The following is a 26,782-nucleotide window of genomic DNA, read 5'->3' as shown; positions in this document are numbered from 1 at the left end:
TGTCACCCTGCTTATTTAACTTCTATGCAGAGTACATCATGAGAAACGCTGGGCTGGAAGAAGCACAAGCTGGAATCAAGATTGCTGGGAGAAACATCAATAACCTCAGATACGCAGATGACACCACCCTTATGGCAGAAAGTGAAGAGGAACTAAAAAGCCTTTTAATGAAAGTGAAAGTGGAGAGTGAAAAAGTTGGCTTAAAGCTCAACATTCAGAAAATGAAGATCATGGCATCTGGTCCCATCACTTCATGGGAAATAGATGGGGAAACAGTGGAAACAGTGTCAGACTTTATTTTTTGGGGCTCCAAAATCACTTCAGGTGGTGACTGCAGCCATGAAATTAAAAGACGCTTACTCCTTGGAAGGAAAGTTATGACCAACCTAGATAGCATATTCAAAAGCAGAGACATTACTTTGCCAACAAAGGTCCGTCTAGTCAAGGCTATGGTTTTTCCAGTGGTCATGTATGGATGTGAGAGTTGGACTCTGAAGAAAACTGAGCGCCGAAGAATTGATGCTTTTGAACTGTGGTGTTGGAAAAGACTCTTGAGAGTCCCTTGGATTGCAAGGAGATCCAACCAGTCCATTCTGAAGGAGATCAGCCCTGGGATTTCTTTGGAAGGAATGATGCTAAAGCTGAAACTCCAGTACTTTGGCCACCTCTTGCGATGAGTTGACTCATTGGAAAAGACTCTGATGCTGGGAGGGATTGGGGGCAGGAGGAGAAGGGGACGGTGGAGGATGAGATGGCTGGATGGCATCAGTGACTCGATGGACATGAGTCTGAGTGAACTCTGGGAGTTGGTGATGAACAGGGAGGCCTGGCGTGCTGCGATTCATGGGGTTGCAGAGTCGGACACGACTGAGCGACTGAACTGAACTGAAGATTGTCCTGAAGGTCCCTGAAGCTCTGCTGTTTTTGTTGTTGTTTAATATTTTTCTGTTTATTTTTCAGATTACATAATTTACATGGATATATCTCCAAGTTCACTGACTTTATTCTGTCATTTCCATTCTGCTGTTGTGCTAATCCTGTGAAGGTTAGAAATTCCAGGTATTTGTTTTCAACTCTGTAATTTCCATTTAGCTGCTATTTATATTTTCTGTTTGCTGAGATTTCCTAATTTTTTTCATCAGAAGTATGTCTTTCTTTGCTTTATGGAACATAGTTAAATTAGCTGCTATAAAGCCTTGTCTGCTAATTTCAACATCTGGGACATATCAGACAGGATTGGTCATTTGTTGCCTTGAGAATGGCTCACACTTCACTGGTTCTTCATATGTTGAGTCGTTTTGGATTGCCGACATTGTGGATGTTATGTTTTGGAGTCTCTGAGCTCTGATGTGTTGACTGTTTTGTTTTAACAGGCAGTGGACTTACTTAGAGTTATAGTGCAAACCTTGTCTCACCAGTAGTGGGCAGCAGCTCAAATCTCAGTTCAGTTTTCTGTTTCCCTGGAAGTAAGCTGCCTTGAGTCTGCACTGTTCACACGTGGTCCAGGGATCAGCTAGAGCCGTGGCCTGATTATCAGTAGCATCCAGGACTCTATTTCTCTACCCCTTCTGTAAAGCTCTCCTTACTTTCCTGTGACTGTGGCTTGCCCCAGGTTTTGTCCTTTGGTTCTTTGGGCCAGAGAGAACTCATCCCATGTTGGTCCTTTTAAGTTTTGACTCAGAAATCTGCCTGCTTTTGCTCACTCTTATGAGCCTTGGGATAGTTGTTTTGTTGTATTTTTCCCCATTCTGTGGAGGAAATCAACCTGGTAAGAGCTGACTTGGCTATTGGATCCTTCCATCTCCTTCATAGCTGCTTACAGGTTTGGGTTGGAAAGGGAAGGGGCAGTGGTGAAGAAACATCCTTACTTTTTCTGCTGATCCCTCAAAGAGAAATGGGGATTCTTTTGTCTTCTCCATGAAAGCAAGATTCTAACATAATAACCAGAAAGATCTTATGGCTCCCTCAGCCCCAGGCCAAGAGAGGCTTTGTGTTTTGCGGTGTGTCAGGAACAGTAGGTGGGACAGCAGAAGCAGGGACCCACCGAGTCCTGGTTCCTTCATCCACAGGTGAATGAGCAAATGAAGCTGACGGTGCTCGGGCAGGACACTATGATGGTCACCTTCACCTCCATGAATGAGACAGTAACGCTCCCCATATCGGCCAGCAACTGTCCCCACGGAATATCGCACGATAAGCGGGTAAGGCTCATAGACCAGTCACCCGGGGCTGAGCCCAGAGCGTCTCACCCCATACAAGGCCTGACCTCTTTCCCTGTCTAGTGGACTTCTGCTCATCATTCAGTGTCAGACTTTAGTACTGCCTTCTCTCTGAAACTTGTGTCGAGTGTCTTTCAGGTGCCTCAGAATCCAGCGCAGACTAGCTTAAGGATGGGAAGAGACAGTGTAGGCTCAGTAAACTGAAAAGTCAATCTGTAGATAGGCAGCGTCAGACATGACTGGATCCAGGCCCTCAAAGGGTTCTATAAGATCTTCCCATCCCCTCGCTCTGCCCTCCTCTTTGTTGGCTTCGTTCTCAAGGAGTTTTTCTCACCTTATGGTGACCAGATGGTCATGCGCCTCTCCAGGGTCATTGTTCTTCCAGCTTTGGTTTTCCCAAGAGAAAAAGAACCTCTTTTGCTATGTGTTCCAGTAGAGGTGCCAACACTAACATCATTGGTTCCATCTGGTGCCCATGCCTGGAATGTTCTCTGTGGCCGGAAGTGTGTGGTGCTCTCACTGGCCAGGCTTGAGTGTCGTGTCCAACCCAGGAGCCCAGGGGTATGATCAGCCCCTGGTATACCACTTGAGCAAATGAGTAGGTAGGAGTGTGTTCCTGAAGGAAGATTATGGTGCTGTTGGCAGAAGAGGAAGAGTTGGTGCTGCATAGAACCAATGCCCGCGTGTTGATCCTCTCCACCAGCTCCTTGCCCATCCCAGGTAGAGTCCTCCTGGCCCCTTACTCAGCCCTCCCAGCCATGAGTCACCTCATTCCAACACTGCTTTATTTATAAGCCAGCCTTCTCTACTGAACTGGGGATTCCTACTTGTGTTGTTGCCCCAGGACTCAGTACGAGGACTGCTTTAGATGAAGTACTTGCTAAGTGGGCAGGTGAGACAGTGGCAGAGTCTGGAAACCCAGTTCATTCACTGGGTCTTCATGGAACCTCCTCTGTGCTGGTCCATAGTATTGCAGAGAGATGGATAGGATGAAGGGGACAAAGTCCCTGATCCCCCAGGAGTTTAAAGTCTAGAGGAGAACAGTTGACATTCACCGTGAGACACTGGGGTAGCCAAGGACTCCTTGGTGGCACCAGCCACTGGCATTACACACAAGGGATTGGCTTGCTTGGAGTGGAAGCAGGGGGACCACACCTCCCAGCCTTCCCCGGCCCAGTTCTGGTTTACACCTGTCAGCCCAGAAATTATTAGTAGCATCCCTTTCACTCTTAGGCTTCCCTTGTGGCTTAGCTGGTAAAGAATGCACCTGCAATGCAGGAAACCTGGGTTCGATCCCTGGGTTGGGAAGATCCCCTGGAGAAGGGAATGGCTACCCACTCTAGTATTCTGGCCTGGAGAATTCCATGGACTGTATAGCCCATGGGGTGGCAAAGAGTCAGATACAACTGAGCAACTTTCACTTCACTTGCACTCTCAGAGGTGTCCCAGTTTCCCTTTCTGTGGGCACAGGCGAGGCAGACATTTGTTGGAGACAATCCCATGGACGGAGGAGCCTGGTGGGCTGTCGTCCATGGGGTCGCTAAGAGTCGGACACAACTGAGCGACTTCCCTTTCACTTTTCACTTTCATGCATTGGAGTAGGAAATGGCAACCCACTCCAGTGTTCTTGCCTGGAGAATCCCAGGGATGGGGGAGGCTGGTGGGCTGCGTCTATGGGGTCGCACAGAGTCGGACACGACTGAAGCGACTTAGCAGCAGCAGCAGCAGCAGTGATATCTGAGCAAGATACAGAGAACTCCTGTATTTCTCCTGGAGGGAAGCATTGCACTGTTTTTTCTTACATTTTGGTAGCATTTCAACTTTTAAAATTGATTAACTAATTCAATAAACATAAATTGGCACCTGCCATGTGCTGGATTGCCCGCCAGGGATATTTAAGAAGCCTCACTCCTTCTCATCTGTGAAATACGTTCAGCCTAATGGAAGGGGCAAAAGCATCACCGTGGTTGTGATGCAGCTTCACCGGCTTGGTGTAGGGGAGCGAGGGAAGCTGAGGGGGTGCTGGGTTCATTCAAGGGTCTCATCAAGCAGCCAGGAAACTCAGATGCCTGTGACTTCAGCCTACACTCCCCACACCAAAGACCAAAGCAGCCTCAGGGTTTTGAGTCCCTCTGGGCTGAGACAAATGACTGTGCGGAGTCCGTGCTGTCAATTTGGCCCCCTGCTCTTACCCTAAATGTCACTGTTGGTGCCTAGGTTCCCAGAATGTGTGCGGTCCCATGTCTATATTTCTTGAAAACCTTTTTATACTGTATTTTTTAAATGTGCATTGATTTATCAAGGCAGTAGGTAATAGAAAAACTTTGTTCCTGTAAAATTGCGGTAATGCATCTTTTTTCTGGCACCCTCCTGTCTGATAATCTTTCAAATTTGGAACACGGCTGAGAACCACGATGTAAGCAGTTGAAGACCCTCATGAAACAGCCGAGAGAAGTCACGCTTAAGTCCACATACCAAACATGCCCTCTGGGCCTCGGAAAGCCCCACAGTCATTCACATCTTACGTTTCCTTAACTAAGCGCAGCCTTCGTGAGCTAGAATTAGAGGTCCAGAGCCTTGTGTTCCAACACGGTAGCTGTGAGTCACAGATGCCTGCTGAGCACTTGAAATGTGACAGCTCGAGGCTGAGATGGGCTGGAAGTTCAAAGACTCAGTGTGAAAAGTGAACGTCACAGTTCTTACTGATCATTTATTTTGATTACATGTTGCAGTCATCATATTTTTGACCTATTGTGTTAGATAAACATGTTATTAGAATTGATTTCATCTTCTGAGAACTTTTTAATGTGACTTCAGAAACATTTAAAACCACATGTGCAGCTTGCCTTGTATCGCTAGCAGATCTACAGCAGGAATCTAAAGGTAAAATTCCCACTACAAGAAGCTTGCAGAGGCTGACGGTGCAGAAGGAAGCTGAAAGTTGTTTATTAACAAGTACACTGTAACTCTTTCTTTTTTATTTTTTTAAATTATTTAAGTATGGTAACACATTTACAGGAGATTTTAAAAATACAGAACAAACTTATATACAGTTCTACTATATATTACAGTTATTTTTTAAGTAGAGAAATTAAGATTTTAGTTGGAGTTTCAATATGAAACTCAAAAATTAATAGAATTAATAGATTGGAAAAAGTAGAAGGATACAGTAGACATGAAGAGCACTATGAACCAATTCAACATACTTAAGATTTAGATATACAATTTTCACACAACAACAGGATATAAATTCTGTTTAAGTTCCCACAGACTGTAAAGTAGGAAACACTGGAACATATCCAGCGACATAAAACAACCTGCAAAAATTTCATGGTCTAAAGGTATTGAAATCATACACGAACGTTGTAACTCAAAAAGCATAACTGTCTTGGGGACATTTAGTGTAGGGATAAATAGGCAAATACATTAAAACAGCTTCTGAAAACCACTGCATTCTCGATGGTAGTCTCGATGTTGATGTTGACAGAGGAAACTGACTTGCCCCAAAGCATCCTCGTCATAACCCCTTCTCTTTGAGAATGCAGGTGGTGTACTGGATTTTACAACCTTCTGACCAGAAAAACAACAAATGAGGAACTATTAAGCTTATTGTGGGTAGCAGGATTTCCAAATGTCAAGCCTCGCAGGTTAAACATCTCAATATTTTTATGTGAAATCTTGAGAGAGAGAGCCTTGTCTAGGAGGGGGCCTTGGGCCATCTCATCTACCATCTCTTCCTGTGTCTCAGATTCCCCATTTGTATAGTAAAGTGTAAAGGCCCACCCAACTTTCCCACACTTCTTTCCTGGGATTTTAAAATTCCGTTCAGCTCCATCATGAGTGTGTGTGTGTGTGTGTGTGTGTGTATTTGGGGCTACCTGTCACCCATCAGCAAACCTGTGGTCATCTAGGGAAGCTGAGGATGCGGGTAAGGTGGCCTCTTTGCTCACAGTCCCTGTCATTGGAAAACTTGTTAAATGGTTCCCCAGACACGCATTACCCTGGAAGGAACCACCCATCAGAGTGACAGGCAGAGTGGCAGTCCCAGATTTTATGGCCCTGCAGTCAGGCTCCTCACTAAATATTTCTATCAAGGCAGCACTTTGGAAGCAAGGAAATGCCTCATTTTAAATGCTTTATTCACCCAGTACTGCCTCAAATCCTTTTTGGAAGCAAGACTGGGTATAAATTAAAAATAAATAAAATTAGTCCAGAGACAGAGATTGGGACCAACCATCAGAAGGATGGTTGAGGCTTTGCTGTTAATCGGGGCATTTTTTACAGAAGCCTTGCCTGCAGGACAAGAGAGACGTGTAGCTGACATCACAGTTCTTCAAAAATCTGTCCACCGCCCACCCTGTTCTCTACTTGAGGCTTCAATTCTTCAGGGGAAAAATTACTTCCCACCTCCTCTGTGTGAAGTGGGAGATACAGACATCATGGACCCTGCTTCAGGGGACTGGTGAAGTTTTAGGGATAAAGAAAGTAAAAGGTGATCAGAATCCAGGGCAGAAAAGCTAGGAATGAGCAGGTGTGCAAGCTCAGCATGGAGAGTGATTACTGCTGGCTTAGCAAGTAGGCCAGGACTTCCTGGAAAAAAAGTCAGACACTGATTGCATGAGCTCCAGAAGCTGAGCCTCGGTCCACCCCAGCAGAAGCAGAGGTTGACCTGCAGGATGGCCTCAACTCACCTCCCAGGAGCCGTGGAGCCAAGGTGGCCCTTTGCAGTAATCCCAAACTGAGCTAGAGACCTGGCCTGGTGCCCATGGGTACCAGTCAGTCTATGGAACCCTGGCACACGGCAGCCTCTCAGCTGAGATATGCCAGCAGGGTGAAAAGGGTTCTGAGGGTCATGCAGGCAGCAGAGGATCCCGAGAGGCATTTGTCCATACAGTTACTCAGAATACAACAAGCATAAACTGATCACCTCCTGTGTGATTGGCTCCCAGATACAAGGGAGACCAAGAGCCGATGCTTGTCCTCCAGGAGGTTGGAGTCTGGTTGGGGAGACAGGCTTCCACGCAGCTGATCACAAAGGGCTACCTAACCTCTGACTTCAGACCGCCTAGAGAGCACAGTGGGGGTCCAAGGCAAGGAACAGTTCTGCCCAGAGCAACCAGCCTCCCTGGGGGTGGGGGACATTTGAGGCAGGTTGAGTCAGCGTGCAGGAATTCAGTGGGCCGAGGGGACAAGGTGGGTCCCCTGCAGGGACAGCACATCCTCTTGTGCCAGGGCCATGCCTGTGGTCACTGCGCCGGACAGACGGCTCCCGGTTGGGCTGCTGCTGATGCCCTTCCCTTGGCCTCTCCCTAGATAACCCGCAGAATCAGCATCATGGATGAAAAGATATCTAAGATGAGCCGGGCCCTGGCAGAGATCAAGAGGCGGTTTCAGAAGACAGTGTCCCAGTTCATGAACTCCATCCTGCTGGCGGCAGGTAGGGAGGCAGAAACGGGGGTGCAGTCCTGTCCCAGGGCTTCCCAGATCCTGGGCCACCTTCAGGTCATCTCCAAGGACAGCTCTTCACCACCCCAGGGAGATGGTGCGGCAGGATTCCCCACTGGTGATGGAATGACGAGGCTCAGAGTGGGGAAGGAGCTTCCTCAGGGCCGCTCGGCTGATAATGGTGGCCTTTGCCAACCTCAGCTTCTGAGAGCTCTCTGTGTGTCTTTATGTCTCCACATGATTGCTTTTTTCCTGGGTCTCTCTTGGTCTTTCTGTTGCTCTCTCTCTCCTCATACCCACCTACACAGGGTTCACTTTTTGGCTCCATCTCCCATATTGTCCATCATCCACTTGCACCCTCTATTCTTCTCCTTGTTGAAGGTCTTGGTAGAAGAGAGAAAAGCAGCCAAGTCACCAGGCTCACCCTGTCATGCCCGCAGAGTCTCCAGGGCTGGCGCGGGTGGCCTCGAGACCCCTCCCGTATCTGGGCTCTCCTCCTCACTGCTCATGGGCCAGGGTACGGAGAAACATTGATTGTCCCACCCCATGCCACCCCCTGGCTGGGCACACAAGGGCAGTGGTGCCCCCCATGGCCTCCCTGGGGAGTTGCTCCTTGTTCCTAAATACTCAGTTCAGCTACGCGCTGCCTCTGGAAGGCCTTCCCATACCTTCTAGCAGGCTGTCACACACTCCTCTGGGCCCCATAGCACTTTGTCCATGCTCTAAGTATAAGTCTTCCCTCCTAGCATTATGAATATGTCTTTGTTTTCCCATCCCTGTCCCCAACTCCTGCTTGGAGTTCCCAGAGGCAGGGAACCCTGTGGGGGATCATCTTTATGCCCAGTGCCCGACATTGAGGAAATGTTTGGTAAGTGAATGAAGAAATGAGAGGTCTCTGGCCAGTGTAGTAGAGAAAGCAAAAGGAAAAGACAGTAAGTACAGCAAAGAACAGAGTTGGAGGCACCAGGAACAGCGGGGACACGTTGGGCACCCAGCCTCTACCCAGAGTACTATTAAGAACACAAAGCTAAATGAAACACAGGCCCACGGGGCAGGAGGGATCAGAGCTGGGTTCTTGACGGAGGGCCAGAATTGAGATTGATGTGTTCTTCCATTCGGCCAGCTCTGACTGGCCCACCACCCGCACTGGGGTGGGAGCACTGGGCCAGACAACAGTAGTGGGGGCAGTCCTGCATCAGACTCTAGGGAGTGCAGGCTCAGAGAAGGCACGGTGGCCAGGGGAGCAACCCCAGGGTCTTCTGTCCACAGGCCTGTTCACCATCAAATACCCGGTAAAGGAAGAGGCAGAAGTCAATCGGACCAGACTGAAGTCCGTTCTCTTCCCCGAGCGCAGCACCAAGCTGAGTCTGTACTCAGGAGATACGCTCTTATTACGGTCGCAGTCAGCCCAACCCGAGTCCTTGATTGAAGTAGCTTCAAAGGAAGAGCCTGAGTCGGCTCCTGTGAGCCCCACGCGGAAGAAGCCCAGCAAGTTCCGCACCAAGGCCATGGCTTCACGCAGGTGGGCTTCATGTGTCAGATGCTAAGATGGGTAGGAGACTCACAACGGTGGACAAAAACGGAGAAAAGATAGAAGAGAGACATGTGAACAGCTAAAATATTTTAGATGGGGATAAAGCCTGGGAAGAAAGTAGAAAGGGTTAGAGCATAGGCTGGCAAACTACAGCCAGGGCTGAAATCTGGCCTCCACGCCTGCTTTGTTTATGGGCTAGCTAAGAGTCATGTTTATGTTTTTAAATGCTTAGGAGGAGGAAAAAGAGGTTTTTGTGACATGTGAAATGATAGGAAATTCCAATGTCAGGACCCATAAGTAAGGTTTTTGGGACATGCCCTTGCCCACTCCTTCATCTGTGGTCTGTAGCAGCTTTCCTGCGAGGACAAAAATGGTGCGTCACTGTGAGTGAGACCACTGGTGCTGCAAAGACCAGGATTTTTACCATCCAGTAAAAGGCCAGCCCATCCCAAGCATGGAGAGTGACTGGGAAGGGGGGTGGGATGTGTTCCCCTAGGTAGACAGTCAGGGAAGCAGTTGCGAAGAGATATGTTAATAGAGGCCTGAAGGATTAGAAACGAAGAAGGATGGGAAGGAACATGAGGCAGAGGACAAAACAGGCACAGGGACCTCGAGACAAGAACGAGTCTGGTGTGTGTGAGGGAAGTGAGGAGGCCAGGGCGGGGCATCGTGAGGAAGGCGGGAGAGGGGCGCAGAGTGAGCACAGAAAGGCAGGCAGGAGCCGGGCCTGGCGCACCCGTGAGCCTCAGAGGAAGCCGTTGCGCAACTGTGAGGCAGGAAGTGACACCATCTGATTCATGAGGTTTCAAGAAAACTTAGAAAAATGCATAGGATCAAGGTATCTCTTATATGCTTTAAAAAGTTTTATAAAATACAGAAAAATGAAAAAAAATCCTAAGTGTATAGCTCAGTGTGTGTCTGTAAGTGAGCATACCCCATTGGCCCCAAGAAGTAGTAGAATTTCCCTTTCATAGCTTAGTGTTTATTTTTTAACTTACTTCAATAGAACCATTCAGTATGTGTCCTTTGGGGTCTGGCCTCTTTTGCTCAATGTTATACTGTGAGATTTATCCATGTTGTTCTGTGTGGCAAAATTCTGCCTCTTTTCATTGCTATGTAATAATCTATCGTAGGATTACACTAAAAATTTTGCACATCCTAATGTTGACGAATATTTAGGTTGGTTACCGTTTGGGTAATGACAAACCATGCTGGTGTTTGCATATGTCCTTCTTTCTAGTTGGGATGTTCCTGGATGTGAAATGGCTGTCATAGAGTATGTGTATGTCTGCTAGATCCTGTAGGTCCACAGAGACTGTCCATTTTATTTTATGAGGATCTGTTTTCATTCCAGTCCCAAAGAGGGGCAATGCCAAAGAATGTTCAAACTATCATACAGTTGCTCTCATTTCACATGCTAACAAGATTATGCTCAAAATCCTTCAAGCTAGGCTTCTGCAATATGTGAACTGAGAAATTCCAGATGTACAAGCTGGGTTTAGAAAAGGCAGAGGAACCAGAGATCAAATTACCAGCATTTGTTGAATCATAAAGAAATCAAGAGAATTCCAGGACAACATCTACTTCTGCTTCATTGACTATTGCTAAAGCCTTTGTGTGGATCACTGCAAACTGTAGAAACTTCTTTAAGAGTTGGGAATACCAGACCACCTTACCTGTCTCCTGAGAAACCTCTATGTGGGTCAAGAAGCACCAGTTAGAAACAGACATGGAACAACTGAGTGGTTCCAAATTGGGAAAGGAGTACAACAAGCTGTATGTTGTCACCTTGCTTATATAACTTCTATGCGCAGTACATCGTGTGAAATGCTATGCTGGATAAATCACAAGCTGGAATTAAGATTGCTGGGAAAAAAATATCAACAGCCTCAGTTATGTAGATGATAGCACTCCAATGGCAGAAAGTGAGGGGAACTACAGAGCCTCTTAATGAGGGTGAAAGAAGAGAGTGAAAAAGTTGGCTTAAAACTCAACATTCAAAAAACTAAGATCATGGCATCCGGTCCCATCACTTCATGGCAAATAGATGGGGAAACAGTGGAAACATGACAGATTTTATTTCCTTGGGCTCCAAAATCACTGCAGATGGTGACTGCAGCCATGAAAGTAAAAGACGCTCGCTCCTTGGAAGAAAAGCTACAACCAGCCTAGACAGCATATTAGAAAGCAGAACATTACTTAGCTGACAAAGGTCCATCTAGTCAAAGCTATGGTTTTTCCAGTCGTCATGTACAGATGTGAGTGTTGAGCCATAAGGAAGACTGAATGCCAAAGAATTGACTTTTTTGAATTATGGTGCTGGAGAATACTTTTGAGAGTCTCTTGGACTGCCATGAGATCAAACTAGTCAATCCTAAGGGAAATCAACCCAGAATATTCATTGGAAGGACTGATATTGAAGCTGAAGCTTCAATACTTTGGCCACCTGATGCAAAAGGCCAAGTCATTGGAAAAGACCATGATGCTGGGAAAGATTGAAGGCCAAAGGAGAAGGGGTGACAGAGGATGAGATGGTTGGATGGCATCACCGACTCAATGGACATGAATGTGAGCAAACTCTGGGAGATAGTGAAGGACTTGGGAACCTGGTGTGCTGGTAGAACCTGGAACCTGGTAGTCCATGGGGTCGCAAAGAGTCAGACACAGCTTAGCCACTGAATAGCAACAATTGAATCTTTACTATTATCCTGCTGAGTAGAACTCTCCAAACTCATGGATTCATGTAATCTTTGTTCTGTTGGGATGGAGAAATAAAATAACCAAAATAGGCAAAATGTATATCATTTTGGATTGTGAGCAGTGCTAAGGAAAATAGGCAAGGACAGGGGACATGTGTTGGTGGTGGAAGGATGCAGTTCTTAACAGGACGGTCAGAGAAGGTGTCACTGAGAGGGTGACATTTGCACAGAGACATGAAGAAGGTGAGAAAGTGGGTGTCTGGGGGTAGAGCCAAGTAGGCAGCAGGAATGGCAGGAGCAAAGGCCCTGAGGTTGGAGGGTGAGAAGAGGCCAGAGCGCCTGGTGCAGCGAGCAAGGGGGCGAGAAAGGAGCCGGATCAAGCACAGGCTTGGAGGGCCTCGCAGGGACTTTGGCTTTTATCCTGTGCAGATGGGAGCTGGAAGAGAGTAGTGACATGGTGTGACTTGGCTCTTAAAAAATTTTTTTAAGTGTAATAGATTAATGGGCTTCCCTGGTGGCTCAGGGGTTAAGAATCCACCTGCCAATGCAGGAGATGAGGGTTCAATCTCTGGGTCAAGAAGATCCCCTGGAAGAAGAAATGGCAACCCACTCCAGTGTTCTTTCCTGGGAAATCCGCACAGAGGAATCTGGCAGGCTATAGTCCATGCAGTCACAGAGAGTCAGATATGACCTAGTGAGTAAATACAACAACAGCATAGTTGATTAATAACATTTCAGGCATGTAATAAAGTACACACACACCTTTTCAGGTTATTTTCCTTAAATGATATTACAGAATTACAGGTTAGTACAAGATATGAGTGGAGTCCCCTGTGCTATGGGTCCTTGTTGCTTATCTTCTGTACGTACATGCGTGTGCAGTCGCTCTTTGTAACCCCATGAACTGTGACCCACCAGGCTCCGCTGTGCATGGAATTGTCCAGGCAAGAATACTGGAGTGGGCTGCCATTTCCTCCTTCAGGGGATCCTCCCAGCCCAGGGATTGAACCTGTGAATCTGCATTGACAGGCAGATTCTTTACTACTGGGCCACCTGGGAAGCCCCATTTTATGTACAGTGGTGTGTATATGTTCATCCCAAGCTCCTAATTTATCCCTCAACACTCTTTTCCCCTTTGATAATCATAAGTTGTCCATGTCTGGGTGTGACTTGGTTAAGAAGTGAAGTGAAAGTCACTCAGTCATGAACAACTCTTTGCGACCCCATGTAATAGAGTCCATGGAATTGTCCAGGCCAGAATACTGGAGTGGGTAGCCTTTCCCTTTTCCAGGGGATCTTCCCAACCCAGGGATGGAACCCAGGTCTCCCGCACTGCAGGTTGATTCTTTACCAGCTGAGCCACCTGCTTATAACAGGATAATTGAGAGACCCATTAGGAGACACTTGCAGGCAGCCAGGCAAGAGCAGTTGAGGGTTTAGGTGTGTTCCTAGAAGTGTGGGCAGGGAAAGTGGTCGGATCCTCGATTTGTTTTGAAAGTAGAGTGGACAAGCTTTCTGATAGACTGTTTGGGACATGAGATGTGTGAGAAAGAAAGGTGTTCAGGATGATTCTGTTGGATGGATGGATTCCCTTGTGAATACCGCTTTGCACCAGAGGAAACTGAGGCACAGAGAGGTTAGGGGGCCCCTTGAAGGCAGAGCTGCACACTGGTGGTGGAGGCCAGGCTAGAACTGCCTGGATCTCGACTCCAGCTCCGCGGCCACCTGGCCTTTGTCCACCTGGATCTGGGACTGGGCTGCTGGAGCCTGCGCCCCGACCACTGAGTGCCACCTGTTTGTTCTTCCTGGCAGAGGGAAGGCCAGAGAGGTTCGCAGCCCCACCAGGTGGGCGGCCTCACTCTCCGACTGCCCCCTGGTGCTGCGGAAGCTCATTAGCAAAGAGGACATCCGGGCCGGCTGCAGGTGCTTGGTGCGGGCACCCCTGGTGTCCGACGTGGAGCTGGAGCGCTTCCTGTCAGCGCCCCGAGACCCCAGTCAGGTGCTGGTGTTCGGGGTCGTGTCGGGCCAGAACCCCACCAGCTCGGGGCAGCTCCAGTGGCTGCTGGACATGCTCTACAGCCGCCGGCAGCAGGGCCGCGCCTCTCCCTGCATCCAGGTGAGCCCTCTGCAGGCCCAGGAGGCGGGTGGAGGGGAGACCCCCGGGGCTGGGATGGGCTGGGCCTCTGACTGAGCACCTGGGGGCCCTGTTCCATCGCCTTTCCCCTGGGCCTTCGCACACGCTGTTCCTACTCTCACTCACTCATCCTGCTGTCCCCGAGGAACGTCACCACTCGAGGTGGGGGCCTGTTCTGACCTTGAGACCCATCAGGGTGCTGCCGTTTTCTTCCAGACCACAAGCTGCACATGGTGGTCATGCACTAGACTGAGTATTTAGAGGAGCCGCGCTCACCATGAAACCCTCAGGGCTCTGGAGTGTTCGTGGCTGAGCACCCCAGTGTGGGTCCTGTGCCCAGGGGGGCACTCATGGCAGCCCCAGCGAGGGCTGTGAGAAGACAGGGCCAGTAGAATCCCAGAACAGGGCTGCCCACTTCAGGGTCAGCCCACGGCTCCCAGGAAGAGAGGCTTTTGCTGGTGGGTGAGTGTTCCCAGTGGAGGCAGCAGCCTGTGCGAAAGTGGGTGGAGAGTGGCTGCTCCAGGTTCCAGCTCACTGTGCTTGAAGTCCCAGGGGTCAGTCAGTCAGGGGCGCGTGGAATCCACCCCATCTCCTTGCTGCAGAGTTGTTCCCAAGTCTTAGCCGTTCCCGGCAGGGTTGGCACGCTCCATGGGGTGACCCCGTCCTCAGACCACGGGGCACAGAGGGCCCAGTTGTGAGCACGTGTGAGCGCGAGACCTCCGTGTCCTGCTGACTGCCTGCAGAGCCTTGGTGCCTTGGGCCCTCTCAGACCCATTGCTTGGCCCTCTCTTCCTCCAGCTGCAACCCTGAGTGCTAAGTTTCCACGTATGCCCTGGGGATGCCCCCTCCAGCCCTCTTCCCCCAGGTGCCACCTCCCTGACCCCAGAGTGTCCCCCCTCGGGTCTGCACGCCAGCCAGGGCCTGGGGCTTAGCAGTGGAACCTTCTGATCAGAGGCCAGAAGACTTCCTATGGGGCTCATACATCAAAGCCACATGTATTTTCTGGAGCCAATTCCAGTTTCGTTAGATTCCATGAGCATTATTACCGAGTACCTGCTCTGTATCTGCCCATGTATGGATATCAACCCTGGCCATGTGGGAGGTTAGCGTTGACTTTAGTTTATCTCAGGGCTATTCATTGTTCACGAATAAACGTCTGGAAGTACGGGAAGGTCTGGCCCGAGGAGATTGAAGCAGTGCAGGAGCGAGCGGCTGGATTTGAGGACAGAGGACAGGCCCGGGGTTGGTGGTGGATCTCACGGTGACTCTGGTTCCACCATTCTGGGGTCTTCGGTTAAGGCGGAAATGTTCCCTGATGTTCCTCTGCTCTGATAGCTAGAACCCTGGGTGCAGTTTCACAGTTTAAACTGAAAGGGCAGACAGGATAGCTAGGGGCACCTGGAACAAAAGACAGATAAAATCAGAAGACATCACACTACACAGCAGTCATATCAGTGGATCTGTAGCATCCAAGGAGGAGCGGAGAGAGACCAGCTTTACTCTGGACTGACCAGGCTGTACCCAGAAGTATACGTTCAGTTCAGGTTCTGGCTGGATTGGGTGACCGGGGGTGTTCAGAGGGGCAGCCAGCTGGCGTAGACAGAGCGGGGAGGAGTCCTGGAAAGGGGGACCCCCAGGAACAGGACTCACCTGCAGATCTCTGTGGGGCTTCTCCCAGGTAAAGGGGAGAAACAAATCCTGCAGAACCCAGGAGGCTGGCTCGTGGATGTCACGTGGTGTGAGCAGCCGTCTTTGCGATGATCTTCACCAGTAGAGGGCCCTGAATGGACCTGAGACATCCTCTGGGGATGGTCAAGGGACGGTCACAGCAGGGGCTGAAGGGCCCTTGGGCAGGAGTTAGAGGGGCTGTGGTGCGGGGCTCGGGGCTCGGAGGAGCCCGACCTGGCAGAGAACATGGGAATCCCAGTGCGTCTCCTTGGCGTGGGGGCGACAGGCACTGCTTTCTCTTGGCAGTGCCGGCACGACCCCTACCGCCTGCTGTGCTACGACCTGGACGGCCCGCTGCAGAGGGACCCGCCCCTGCTGGTGAAGAAGTACGCTGTGACGCAGGGCATGATTCTGGTGAGCCAGGGCCCGGGGCCGCCTGCTGCCGCCACCCTGGCCTCTGCAGCTGCTACCCTCACAGAATTGCAGGCGTAGGGGCCAGGCCAAGGCCCAGAGAGCAGCACAGACCGAGAGGCCCCCAGCACATCGAGCTGGGGCTGCAGCCTGGACCCTCGTCCCCCGAACCCAGCCTCCCACCCCAGGCTGGCCCCACGCGTCCCCATCCCAGGAGGCTGAAGGGGCAGAGGATGCTTCACCCAAAGATTTTGGAAAATGCAGTTTAGAAAAAGGATCACTCTATCATCTCCAGATGGCCTCATTGTTAGCACTGGGTACCTGCCGGCACCAGCGCTGTGGGGAGCCCTGGGCCACACCCTGCTCTCATTTTGGTATCTGGCCTGTCCAAGAATGTTCTGACTTTGAGATCCTGCTTTTTAATTATGATTTTTATCTGCAGCGTACGACTGTCTTTGTTTCTCTACTTGTGTTCCTTCTGTGGAATGTCTGTTGTTTCCTTGTTGGTTTGGGCCACAACAAACAGCTACCCTTGCACAGAAACCTCAGACAGGCCTCTCTTGTTGAGACTGACAGACAGAGGGTAGGGGTTCAGAGAGCAGCAGGAGAAACTACGTTTCCTGCCCTCGGGGGCCCCCGTCCTCCAGGACCAGACGATCAGCGATACGGGATAAGTGGCTTGGAGGCAGAGCGGGTCAGGGGCCTCTGAGAAGAAAGACACTTTCTCGCCCCAGGGCTCTGGGAAGGGGTATTTTAGCCGGTCTGGCCTGCAGGGAGCAAAGGCTGGGACAGTGAGGCCGCCCTCTGACCCAGAGGTCTGGCTAGGGAACAGGCTCGGCCATACTCACTGGGGCACTTGGGCGAGAGCACACCCTTCCCTGGAGCACCAAAGGGAGGCTCGGATCTGGGAACAGGCTCTGAGAGCCAGCGGCCCATCCTGAGACTCAGTGCTGAGGGCAGCCTGCGCTGTGTCCTTGTGTGCCAACAGATGTTCGCTGGGGGAAAGCTACTTTTTGGGGGCTGCGTTTTGAATGGCTATGGCTTCAGCAGGCAGAATCTGCTGAAACAGATCTTCCAGGCTCGACAGGACTGCAAGATGGGCTACTTCCTGCCTGAGAACTACAAATTCAGGTAAAACATGAAGCAGGTGGGGTGAGGGTTAGGTGCAGGGCAGGGTGGCTGGAAGGGAGGGGCTGGTGCTGTGGGAGGTGCCTGGGCTCTCCTTGGTGCGGGAGAAACAAACAAAGGTAGGTGTCTCGGCGGCAAAAGCATATCGCCTGGTCCAGGGACGAGCCTGGGGTTTATGACGCTGCTGACGATGGTATTGGGAGTCTGCACGGATTCTTGAGTGCTTGGGCAGCACCTGCCTAAGAAGCATTGCCTGCCTGCCATCATGGGCCTGCCTGTGGCTGCGCCCCCACCGCGCTGAGTCCGGCAGCCCGCTCCTCCTACTAGGCCCTCAGTTTTCTAGGAGTCCTGACACCAGTGTCTCCCCAGGGCGCTGAGTTTGGGCTTTGTCAGAATGTCTGCCTGACCCTAAAGCGGTCTGGGGAGAAATCCACTCCTGGAGGGATGTGGAGGTCAGGCCGTGACCCCAGAATCCTGGAATGCTTAGTGGGGAAGGCAGGAGCTGGAGGAGCCTGTGGAAGGGCAGACGCTGACGTTGTGGAGAGGAAAGTTGTGGCCGAAACTCAAAGTGGGGGGCTTGGAGGTCCTTGGAGACAAGCTCATCAGCAATTCCGGGGGAAGGGAAGATGGAGGCAGTGGGGCTGCGAGGTCTAAGTAAAAATACGCTGAGACAGAAGGAGGAGGGGAGACACGGCCGGAGGGGCCAAACAGAAGATGAGCCAAGGCCATGGGCGGAGGCACTTTCAGAATCGCTCAGAAGAAGGCTGGCCCTCCACTGAGGGGTGTTGGAGCTGCCAAAGACTGTTACACAAGGGATAGCTGTCCTCAAAAGGATGAGCTACAGGGAAAACCTTGCGTATGCCTAAGATAGAAAGGTGCGGGGCAGACAGGAGAAAGACCACCTCTCTGTGCGATCTGGGCCAAGCGCTTAGGCTCTCTCGGCCTCCGCTTGTGTGTCTGTCAAGTGGGAAGGTGAGGGGAAGCATGCTGCGCCTCGTCCTGGGCAGCGGCGGCCAGATGCTCCCCAGCGTTTCCTGAGAGGCTGCAGGCCACAGTGCCCGGTCCCTACTTTGCTGTGTTCAAGGGTTCTGAAGGGAGTTGATGCTATGGGGAAAGAAGAGTCATACAGATGTGCGCTCACGTGTGCGTACTCACACACACCCCGGTCCCACCCGACCCCCCCTCCCACAACATGCACACAGTCCAGGTTCTTGCAATTGGAAAGGGGCAGATTCCTGAAAATATTATAAACCAGTAGGATGCCTCCAAATTCTCAAAAGGCTTGTAACGTTGACAGTTTTAAAGCACTCGGGGGAAAAGGGAATGGCATCTCTACCAGAAGATGTTGCCATAACAACAGTTCCTACTGTCTGTATCTGTGAAACAGATCACCCCAGCTTAGCTGTGTGAAGCCAGAGAATCGTTTGTTATTGTCTCTGACTGGGCTCAGCCCGGTGGTTCTTGCCTGGGGTCTCTCGTTTCTTGCAGTCAGACCTTGGCTGGGGCTGGGGTCCTCTCAGAGGCTGACTGTGACAAAGAGCATAAGAGTGGGGTGCCCACGCATGGTCAGTGAGGGGTGCTACAGGGCTCCCGGGAAGGCCCCAGACTCCTACAGCCCTGGGGGCGGGGCCGCCTGAGGCCGGCCCTTCTGTGAGGCCCAGGCAGTGGGTGGGAAGTGGCTGCAGGTCTCGGCATGTGTGAAGCCATCGGAGGGCTGGGAGCCCTGCCCCACAAGCCCTGGACCCCCGCTTTCTTGTGTTCACATCCTCTTCTCAGGGCCCAGCACAAAGGAGGCCCTTGGGAAATGTCTGTTGAATGAAGACCGAGGGCTGATTTTGTCCCAGGGCGTCAGAGGCCAGGTCAGAGCAAGAAGAGGCTGGCAAACAGGGTGTCTGCTGATCACCGGCCACCTCTGCACGCCTCCAGTGATGGGAGAGCCCTCTGTCCAGAGGCCACCCCTTTGCAGCCTGAAAGTCAGGCCACTTGGTCAATTTCTAATCAGCTGCCGCTTGCCCAGCCTTGCGCTTGGCCCTAGGGATTTGGAGGTGGACAAGACCTGGGTCTGCACTACTGTTGCTCATCCATAGGGCCGGAAACTGACATGAAAGGGAGTGAAGTGCACTAAGCATTGGAGAAACCACCCGATCGATGGATGAGTGGATGAAGAAAGCGTGGTCTGTCCACACAGTGGAGTATTATTCAGCCTTAAAAAGGAGGGAAATTCTGACACCTGCTGCAACATGCATGAACCGGGACGCTTATTTCTTTGTGAAATAAGCCAGACACACCACAAATACTGTACGACTGCACCTAGTGAGGCCCCTGCAGCAGTCAGGGCTGTAGAGACAGAGTAGAGTGGTGATTGCCAGGCCCGGGGGATGGGGAGGCTAGTTTAATGGGGACAGGTTCAACTTTGCAGGATGAAAAAGTTGAAGAGATCTGTTGCCCAACAATGTGAACGTACATCATGCTATACGTCATACTATTGAACTGCACACTGAACAGCTGTTAAGGTGATAAATTTTGTGTTACACTTTTAACAGTTTTAGAAGAGGGGAATGGAGATGCTCTGTGGGTACTTGCCGCAGCAGGGAGGAAAGGGGCTGTTTTCCTCGGCTCGTGGGCTCCTGGGGGTGAGGGCTGGTTTGGTCTCAAACCATCCCCTGCCCCTGCTTTCCTCTCCAGTAGCTCAGGTCCCGTTCTCCCTCCGGCCACCGGATTGTGCCCTCCCTGCCCCACCAACCGGTCCACATCAGTCCCGCAGCCCGCACTCCCAGGGTGAGCCTGCCTTCCCTCAAGGTCTCCGGGTGCTCCGTGCTGTGGCTCCTTCCTCCCACACAGACCCACCCAGGAAGGAGCCTCCCCGAGCCCCTCAGCACACAGCCAGCCAGGCTGAGTGGAGGCAGGGGAGGAGCAGCACGCTGCAGGCATGGCCCCAGCTGTCATCTCTGACCCCCAGGACAGGGCCACCTACGCAAGGCCCAGTGAAGGCTCCTGACCCGGTACCCAGAGCCACAGCGGGGAGCCAGGGCCAGCCTGGAGACAAGAGGCATCAAGCAGATAGCCTCCGTCCCTGGCAGCCTTGTATTCAGCACGCGTCCACGCCGGCCCAGCCCTCTCCTCACCCCCTTGGCTTCTCTCTGACACAACGCGGCTCTGGGGCAGGGTTCAGGCAGTGGCACAAAGGGCTCGGCATGCGGGGGGGCCCCTGATGGGAGGCACAGGGGGCCCCCCGCCGCGAGAGGGCTCAGCAGGCTGGCACGGTCACGAGAGCCTGGGGCCGGGGGACAGCAGCTGGGTCAGAAGGATAGCTGGGTTGGACGCAGGGTGGCGTCCTGGGGAGGTGGCGCCTTGTGAGTCTGAGCTGCTGCCACCTGGGTGTTTGGCGGCTGCTCTTCCCGCCGCCCTCATGGGGCTCAGGCAGGCCTCCTTGTGGCCACGGCAGGCTATGCTGCTGGCAGGCCCTGCGATGGGTGCCCGTGGACAGAGGCACGCTGGGCTGCGGAGAGGACCAGGGCAAGGTGGCGACACGACCCAGGGCAGGAAGGACCCCACTCCCCCAGGAGAGAGCAGTGAGGTCTTCCTGGAAGCACCTAGAGACTCTGGGTGCTCACCCCTGCCCCCGGGGTGGGGGTGATGGAGGCTGGGCCACCGGATTCCCAGACCGTGGGTGCAGCTGGCAGCCAGGTGTGGGGGTGGTCTGAGCAGTAGGGTAGCCCAGGCAGCTTTGATGGGCAGGGCCACAGTGGGTGAAGCCCTTGATAGGCCCCAGGCACTAAGGCCTCCCCAAGGTGGGCTCCGTGGCTGGGGGCTGTGGAGGGCTCGCGTGGGGGCGCCTCCCCATCAGGGTCACCCCCACTCTTGTTGTGAATCCTCTGCTGGTCACCCCTCACCCAGGGTCCTTCCTGCTCTGCCTGACTCTGCCTCTCCACTTGGTGGTGCTTTGAGTTCCTAAGATGATGAGCCACAACCCATCCGGGGCACAGGGGCAGGTTGGGTGGGGGCGAGGGGACCCCGCCATGTGTCCAGCACAGGAAGTCTCAGGAGACGCACCCACTGGGCTCTGTTTTCCTGCCACCTCTGTCTGTGGTGGTTTAGTTGCTAAGCATGTCTGACTCTTTGCAACCCCATAGACTGTAGCCCGCCAGGCTCCTCTGTCCATGGGTTTCTCCAGGCAAGAATACTGGAGTGGGTTGCCATTTGCTTCTCCAGGGGGTCTTCCTGACCCAGGGATTGAACCTGGGTCTCCTACATCGCAGGCAGATTCTTTACTGCCTGAGCCACCAGGGAAGCCCTGCTGCCACCTGGATTCAGAGGGCCTGGGCCCAGGGAGGCAGGTTGGCCCACACTCAGGGCCACAGACACAGATCCACCCGCCACTGTTGTGGTTGGTGCCACCTGGGCCTGCCCACACGGCCTGGCAAGGGCGGTGGGGAGAGGACAGTGAAGCTGTGGCTCTGGCCCAGCTGCTGGGCGATGTGTCCAGGAGGTGAGCCCCCTACAGAGGCCTGGCAGGCGAGGAGCCCCTCCTGCAGCCCCTCCATTGGCGTAGGGAACAGAGAAGGCAGGCAAGTGCCAGGAGAGGCGGGGCCGGGTGGCACCCCACACACGGCATCAGACAGCCACCTGCCTGCTACCAGTAGGGAGGAGACCCCATGCTCCCAGGACCATCTCGGAGCAGAGAGTCAAGAGAATGAGAAGCTCTAAGAGGTGATGTGCTCTGCGATGACATCATGCTTTGTAAACTGTCGTGTGCCCGGTAAGCCCAGGAGCACTGTGCAGACTGAGGTGAAATCTGAAAGATTGAGTCCTTTGCCAGGTGGCCCCTGCCCCACCAGCCACAGGGGCCGTGAACACTGACGTGGCCCGTGGACTCCAGAGCGTTCTGTAACTCCATGTGCCCTCGACCCAAACACGAAGACGGCCTTGAGCTAGGAGCTAGGAACGTGCTTCACAAACTGTAAGGTGCCCGGCACCCTGTGAAGCTCTCCGTCGACCACAAGATGCTCGTAAATGCCAGAGCCCCTTCTCAGCTGACCAGCTCTCTGAAGAGCGCGTTTCAAACGGAGCACGGTGCTGAAGCGCCTGTGGAATCCTCGCCAGGCTCTGTAAACTGTAGTGTTCCGTATAAACTGAAGCAGAGGCTCTGTAAACTGTGAAGTGCCACCGTCCATGAGGGGAAGCGCTTCCCGGCTGTGCCGCTTGACGCATGCCTGCATCGGAAGAGGCGGAGGAGCCCCAGTGGAAGGAGGGGCAGCTGGCTGGGCCGGGCCCAGTATCGCGAGCCTCTCCTCCTCAGCTGCACCCCCAGGCTTGGTCCAAGGAGGGTGCCGTGAAGGGTGGGGCCCAGTGCCAGGGAGAAGCCCGCCCCCGCCAGGCCCTCCCCTGAAGCTGCCAGGAGGGAGGGCCCCCTCCATTCACGCCATCTGCCCTGGGCCCAGGGGAGCCCATCAGGGAGCTGCCTCTGGAGGCCGGGCTCTCTGAGGAGAGGGCGCATCATGCGTGATGGCTGCAGAGCCTTGAGGTGCCCTGAGGGGTGAGCATTGCAGAGGCCTGAGCAGGTGCTGTCCAGAATCTCAGGAGGCCGGAGGCCAGAGGCCAGACGGAGGCGTGGGCGCCCCGCTCCCTCCGCAGGGGCCAGGGACAGGTCTGTTCACGCCCCTCTCCCGCTCCTGGGGGCTCCCGGGCCGGGCAGCACGGCTGTCTTCATGAGGCCTGCCCCAGGCATGTCTGTGTCCACACTCCCCGCTTTGTGAGGACCCCAGGTGAGAGGTCACGCTGCTCTGGTGTGACTCCATCTCTACTCATTTCCAAATGAAGTCACGTTCTGGGGGTCCCAGCGGTTAGGACTCCAGCCTGAGGATCAGGGGGGACACAGTCAACCCTTAACCCGGTACATGGGGACCAACTTGCTGGGCCTCCGTGCCTCTCTCTGCTTGCCCTGTGGAGCCCCCTTGGCCGACTTTTCCAGTGGTCAGCGTTGGGTGTACCGATGTGGCAGACACAGGGTTAAGGACAGGTCCAGCTGTAAGCAGAAGCCAGGGAAACATATCCAGGGAGTCTCAGGTCCCGGGGGGTCCTCCTTCCATCCACCTCGGGAGGAGAAGCTCCAGCGCCCTTTTCTCTTGGAACCGGAACCTTGACGGGTTGGCGCTGAGCCAGGGCAGCTGGCCCGGGCCCCCTCTACCCCGGCTGTGCTTCCACTGAGCGCTACCTCCCCTCCCTGCCTCCCCTGCAGTGTTTTAGCCTCTGTCCCGGGCCTGGAAGACCCCACCTCATCCAAGAAAGTGGTCTCGGGGGACGTCCAAGGAAGCCTCTCCTCGTTGGCCTTGGGGGACAAGTTGGAGGAGCCCTCCACCGAAGCCGAGAGGAAGTAGGTGGCCACCCCGGCCCGGGGCTTAGGGACCCTCCTGTGGTCGGCAGAATGGGTGTGGCTCACGGAAGGGCTCCCGGCTCCACCACAGGCCGCAGAGGCCACGTGGAGCCAAGTGGCCTCAGGCAGGTCACTGCCCCCTCGGGCATGGGTCCTCCAGGAGTCCCCGACATCTGCCCCTTTTTATCAGCACAATGTCCAGCTGGCCCTGGAGGCAGCTCCCTGGTGCTTCCGGCAGTGGTCTGGGTGGTGGAGATGGAGGCCTTTGGTAGACTTTTCGGCGAAGCCCCACGGCCCAGGCCCATTGCTCTGAGACTGCCTGCTGCCTCCTGGCAAGAAACGTCCTAGGCCTTCAAGATCCAGTGCGCTGGCCGTGGTAACGGTGAAGCAAATCATGTTCTGCGTGAAAACCTCTTATTTCTCATGAAGACAGAAAAGCCATACTGAGCATCCAGGAAGGTCACAAGTGCCACCAGGACCCCCGATCGGAGCAACACCCAGGGGTCTCAGCTGCGAGGCGGCTCAGGCCAGGGAGGGCCGGGTGCTGGCAGACCAGCTCTCTCCACCCGTCGCCCAGCACCTGCTTCTCTCTGCTTTGGTTTCTAGAATGATCCAGGCTGATTTGGATCTGCGTGCTCTCAACAAAGCCTGGAAGAGCAGCAAGAAGACAGCCACCTGGAAGAAGCAGGCCTCCAAGAAGTGATGCCACCCCCGTGGCCACCTGGAGCGTGGCCCAGATGCAGCCCCTCCCATGCCCCTCCCGGGCGCCCCCCCCACCGCCCTGCCTCTCCAGCCTCCCACCCCTTCTTTGAACTCAGCCTAATAAATGAGCATGCCGCCAGCATCCGGGTGCAGCCATGGGATGCGCTGGCTCCTACGAAGCTGGAGGCCCTGACAGCCCTTTCCAGTGCAAGGCCTTAGAGATACGGTGCCTCCCACCCAGAGCTTCCTCTGTGGCCAGTGCAGTCAGCCCAGGAGCCTCCCAGGGAAGCGAAGGTCTCCAAGGGGCTGAGCTGATGACACGTGAACCCTGGGGAGGTCTCAGGTGGGACTAAGCTTTGCTTAGTGTGGGGCCGAGTGGCCTTTGCTGGGTGGGGAAGGGCCCAGGTTCTGGCCCAGGTGGAAAACAGGGTGAGAGGAAGAAGAGGGAGCAGAGAGAGAGAGAGAAAGCCAGGCGGGTGGGAGAAGAGACAGAGGAAGGGACGGAGCGCCCCGAGAAGGGAGAGTGGGGCGGGGGTGTGTGTGGAGGAACAAGGGAGGAGGCGAGCTGAGGGGCAGGGAGGTGGGAGGAGAGGGGCCTGGGGAGAGGTGACAGGGCAGGGACGGGGCGCACCCTGGGGCCTCTGGTTGTGCAGGGACAGCCAGAGCCCCGTGGCCTCCACGTGCGGGCATCCCGTGAGCCCAGCCCCGGTATCCTTTTATGGATTGGATGCCCCTCCCCTGAGCTCAGAGATGGCAGCCCCCTCTGCGGTTCCAATTCCTTCTTGGTGGTCCCTGAGTGGGGCCGATGTCACATCAGCTGTGGGTCCACTTGTCACAGGCTCTCAAGAGCCACTCCCCAGCAGGGTGAGGACTCCAGAGGCTCTGCCTTGTTCTTCAAGCCCAGAAGAGACCTCAGGCCCTGGTCTGTGAGGAGCTCTACACGTAGCTCCTTATGCTCCCTCTGTGAATAGATGCTATTTACATTCGATTCTTTGACGTTTAATTTTTATCCTTTGTATCATTCAAAGGCTTTTTTTGAATTATACATTTGTTCCCCTAAAAATGGATTTGAAATGATTTTCTGTGTTCTGTGTTCTGCCTGCATCCTCCGACCTTAAGGGCCTGGTAGTTGTCAGGGGTCCCTGGCATCTTGCCGCTCCCCCCTCCTCCCCTCCTGATCAGAAGGACACGGGAGGACTGGAAGGCACGGGGAAGTACCGTCAACCCCTGTCCCGGCACAGAGGACCCTCTAGCCTCTCAGGCAGGACTCTGGTGGAGATTTAGTGGAGAGGTCAGCTCACCACATAACTTCCACCACAGATCCGCCCTCGGGGCCTGCGTGCTCAGCTGTGCGCTTCAGGATTGTGTGAACAGGAGACACACACCCGTCTGTAAAGGGTGGCCCTGGACCCCATGCAGGGTGCTGGCCACGCTGAAATCGGGCTAAAAGTGAGCTGGCGTGAGCAGGGGTGCCTTCCACTGGTGGAATGGGTAACTTGCCTCTGGTAACTCTACTAGGAAGAGGTGTGGAGACAGGAATTGAATACAGAAAGTTAGAACCTTCTTTGAATTTAACCTGTTTATAAGGTTAATAAGGGGATTGCCCAGACAGTCAAAGAGTTGTCCAGTGCTACGCAATCCAGCCGTCTCCTGTGGAGGAGGCAGGAAAGGGGAAGCCCCCTTTCTCCACAGAATCAGCAGGGGAGGGGGCTATGGCGTCATGCCCACAGCAGTGCCGTCCACAAACCAGGCGTGGTGGGAAAGTGTGACTATCTGAGGAAGTCGTAGCTCTCGTGTGACTAGAATAGAAGGCATTTTCTTTAGGCTTCTTCAGAGAGTCCAGCTGAATGTGAGCTCATAATCCAAACTCTAAAAATGCCAGCCACCAAAACAGCCAAGACTCTGGACGCTGGAAGTGTTGGGCAATATAAAGTGAATACATGTCAACGTTTAAATAAACAGAAGGATCTGAAAATGTATGCAAGGACCAAGATATTATGAAACAGAAAGAGATGGGGGCTTCCACCACCGGTGGTCCAGTGGTTAAGAACCCACCTTGCAGTGCAAGGGGTACCGGTTGGATCCCTCTCTGGGAAGATCCCACGTGGCTCGGAGCAGCTCAGCCTGTGCACAACTGCTGTGCCAGAGCTGCAGAGCCCGATCTGCTCGAGCAAAGCCACCATGACGAGAAGCCTGCACACTGCAGCAAAGAATAGCCCCTGCCCGCCACAACAAAAGAAAGCCCCTGTGCAGCAGCAAAGACCCAGCACAGCCAAAAGATAAAAATAAAAGAGAGAGAGAGAGAGATGGACTGATTGTTGCCTCCAGACACGTTGGAGTAACTGATACTGGAGAGGTCCTCCTGGCACAACCAACCAGGACAAGAGGAAGTCACTTCTACAGTGTCCCTGCCCCCCACCCCCCATGCCAGCTTTCTGCCAAAGATGCTTTCTGGATCATGGTCCAGGG

General features: G+C 53.4%; 1 protein-coding gene across 1 annotated transcript in view; it reads left to right on the top strand.

Moving 5' to 3' along the window:
* The window catches only part of C20H3orf20 (chromosome 20 C3orf20 homolog), a 59,285-nt gene extending 34,971 nt beyond the window's left edge, over positions 1–24,314 (top strand). The window contains exons 9-16 of the mRNA XM_055557700.1: positions 2,070–2,201; positions 7,533–7,656; positions 8,934–9,186; positions 13,710–14,013; positions 16,006–16,113; positions 17,099–17,241; positions 23,477–23,611; positions 24,218–24,314. Coding sequence (XP_055413675.1) covers positions 2,070–2,201; positions 7,533–7,656; positions 8,934–9,186; positions 13,710–14,013; positions 16,006–16,113; positions 17,099–17,241; positions 23,477–23,611; positions 24,218–24,314 — 1,296 coding nt within the window. The remainder of the gene's footprint in view (positions 1–2,069; positions 2,202–7,532; positions 7,657–8,933; positions 9,187–13,709; positions 14,014–16,005; positions 16,114–17,098; positions 17,242–23,476; positions 23,612–24,217) is intronic.
* The last annotated feature ends 2,468 nt before the right edge of the window (positions 24,315–26,782 follow it).

This window comes from Bubalus kerabau, chromosome 20, assembly GCF_029407905.1.
Source record: "Bubalus kerabau isolate K-KA32 ecotype Philippines breed swamp buffalo chromosome 20, PCC_UOA_SB_1v2, whole genome shotgun sequence".
NCBI classification, from domain to species: Eukaryota; Metazoa; Chordata; class Mammalia; order Artiodactyla; family Bovidae; genus Bubalus; species Bubalus kerabau.
The sequence above is the reverse complement of the archived record's forward strand: the minus strand, read 5'-3'. Positions and strand labels throughout refer to the sequence as shown.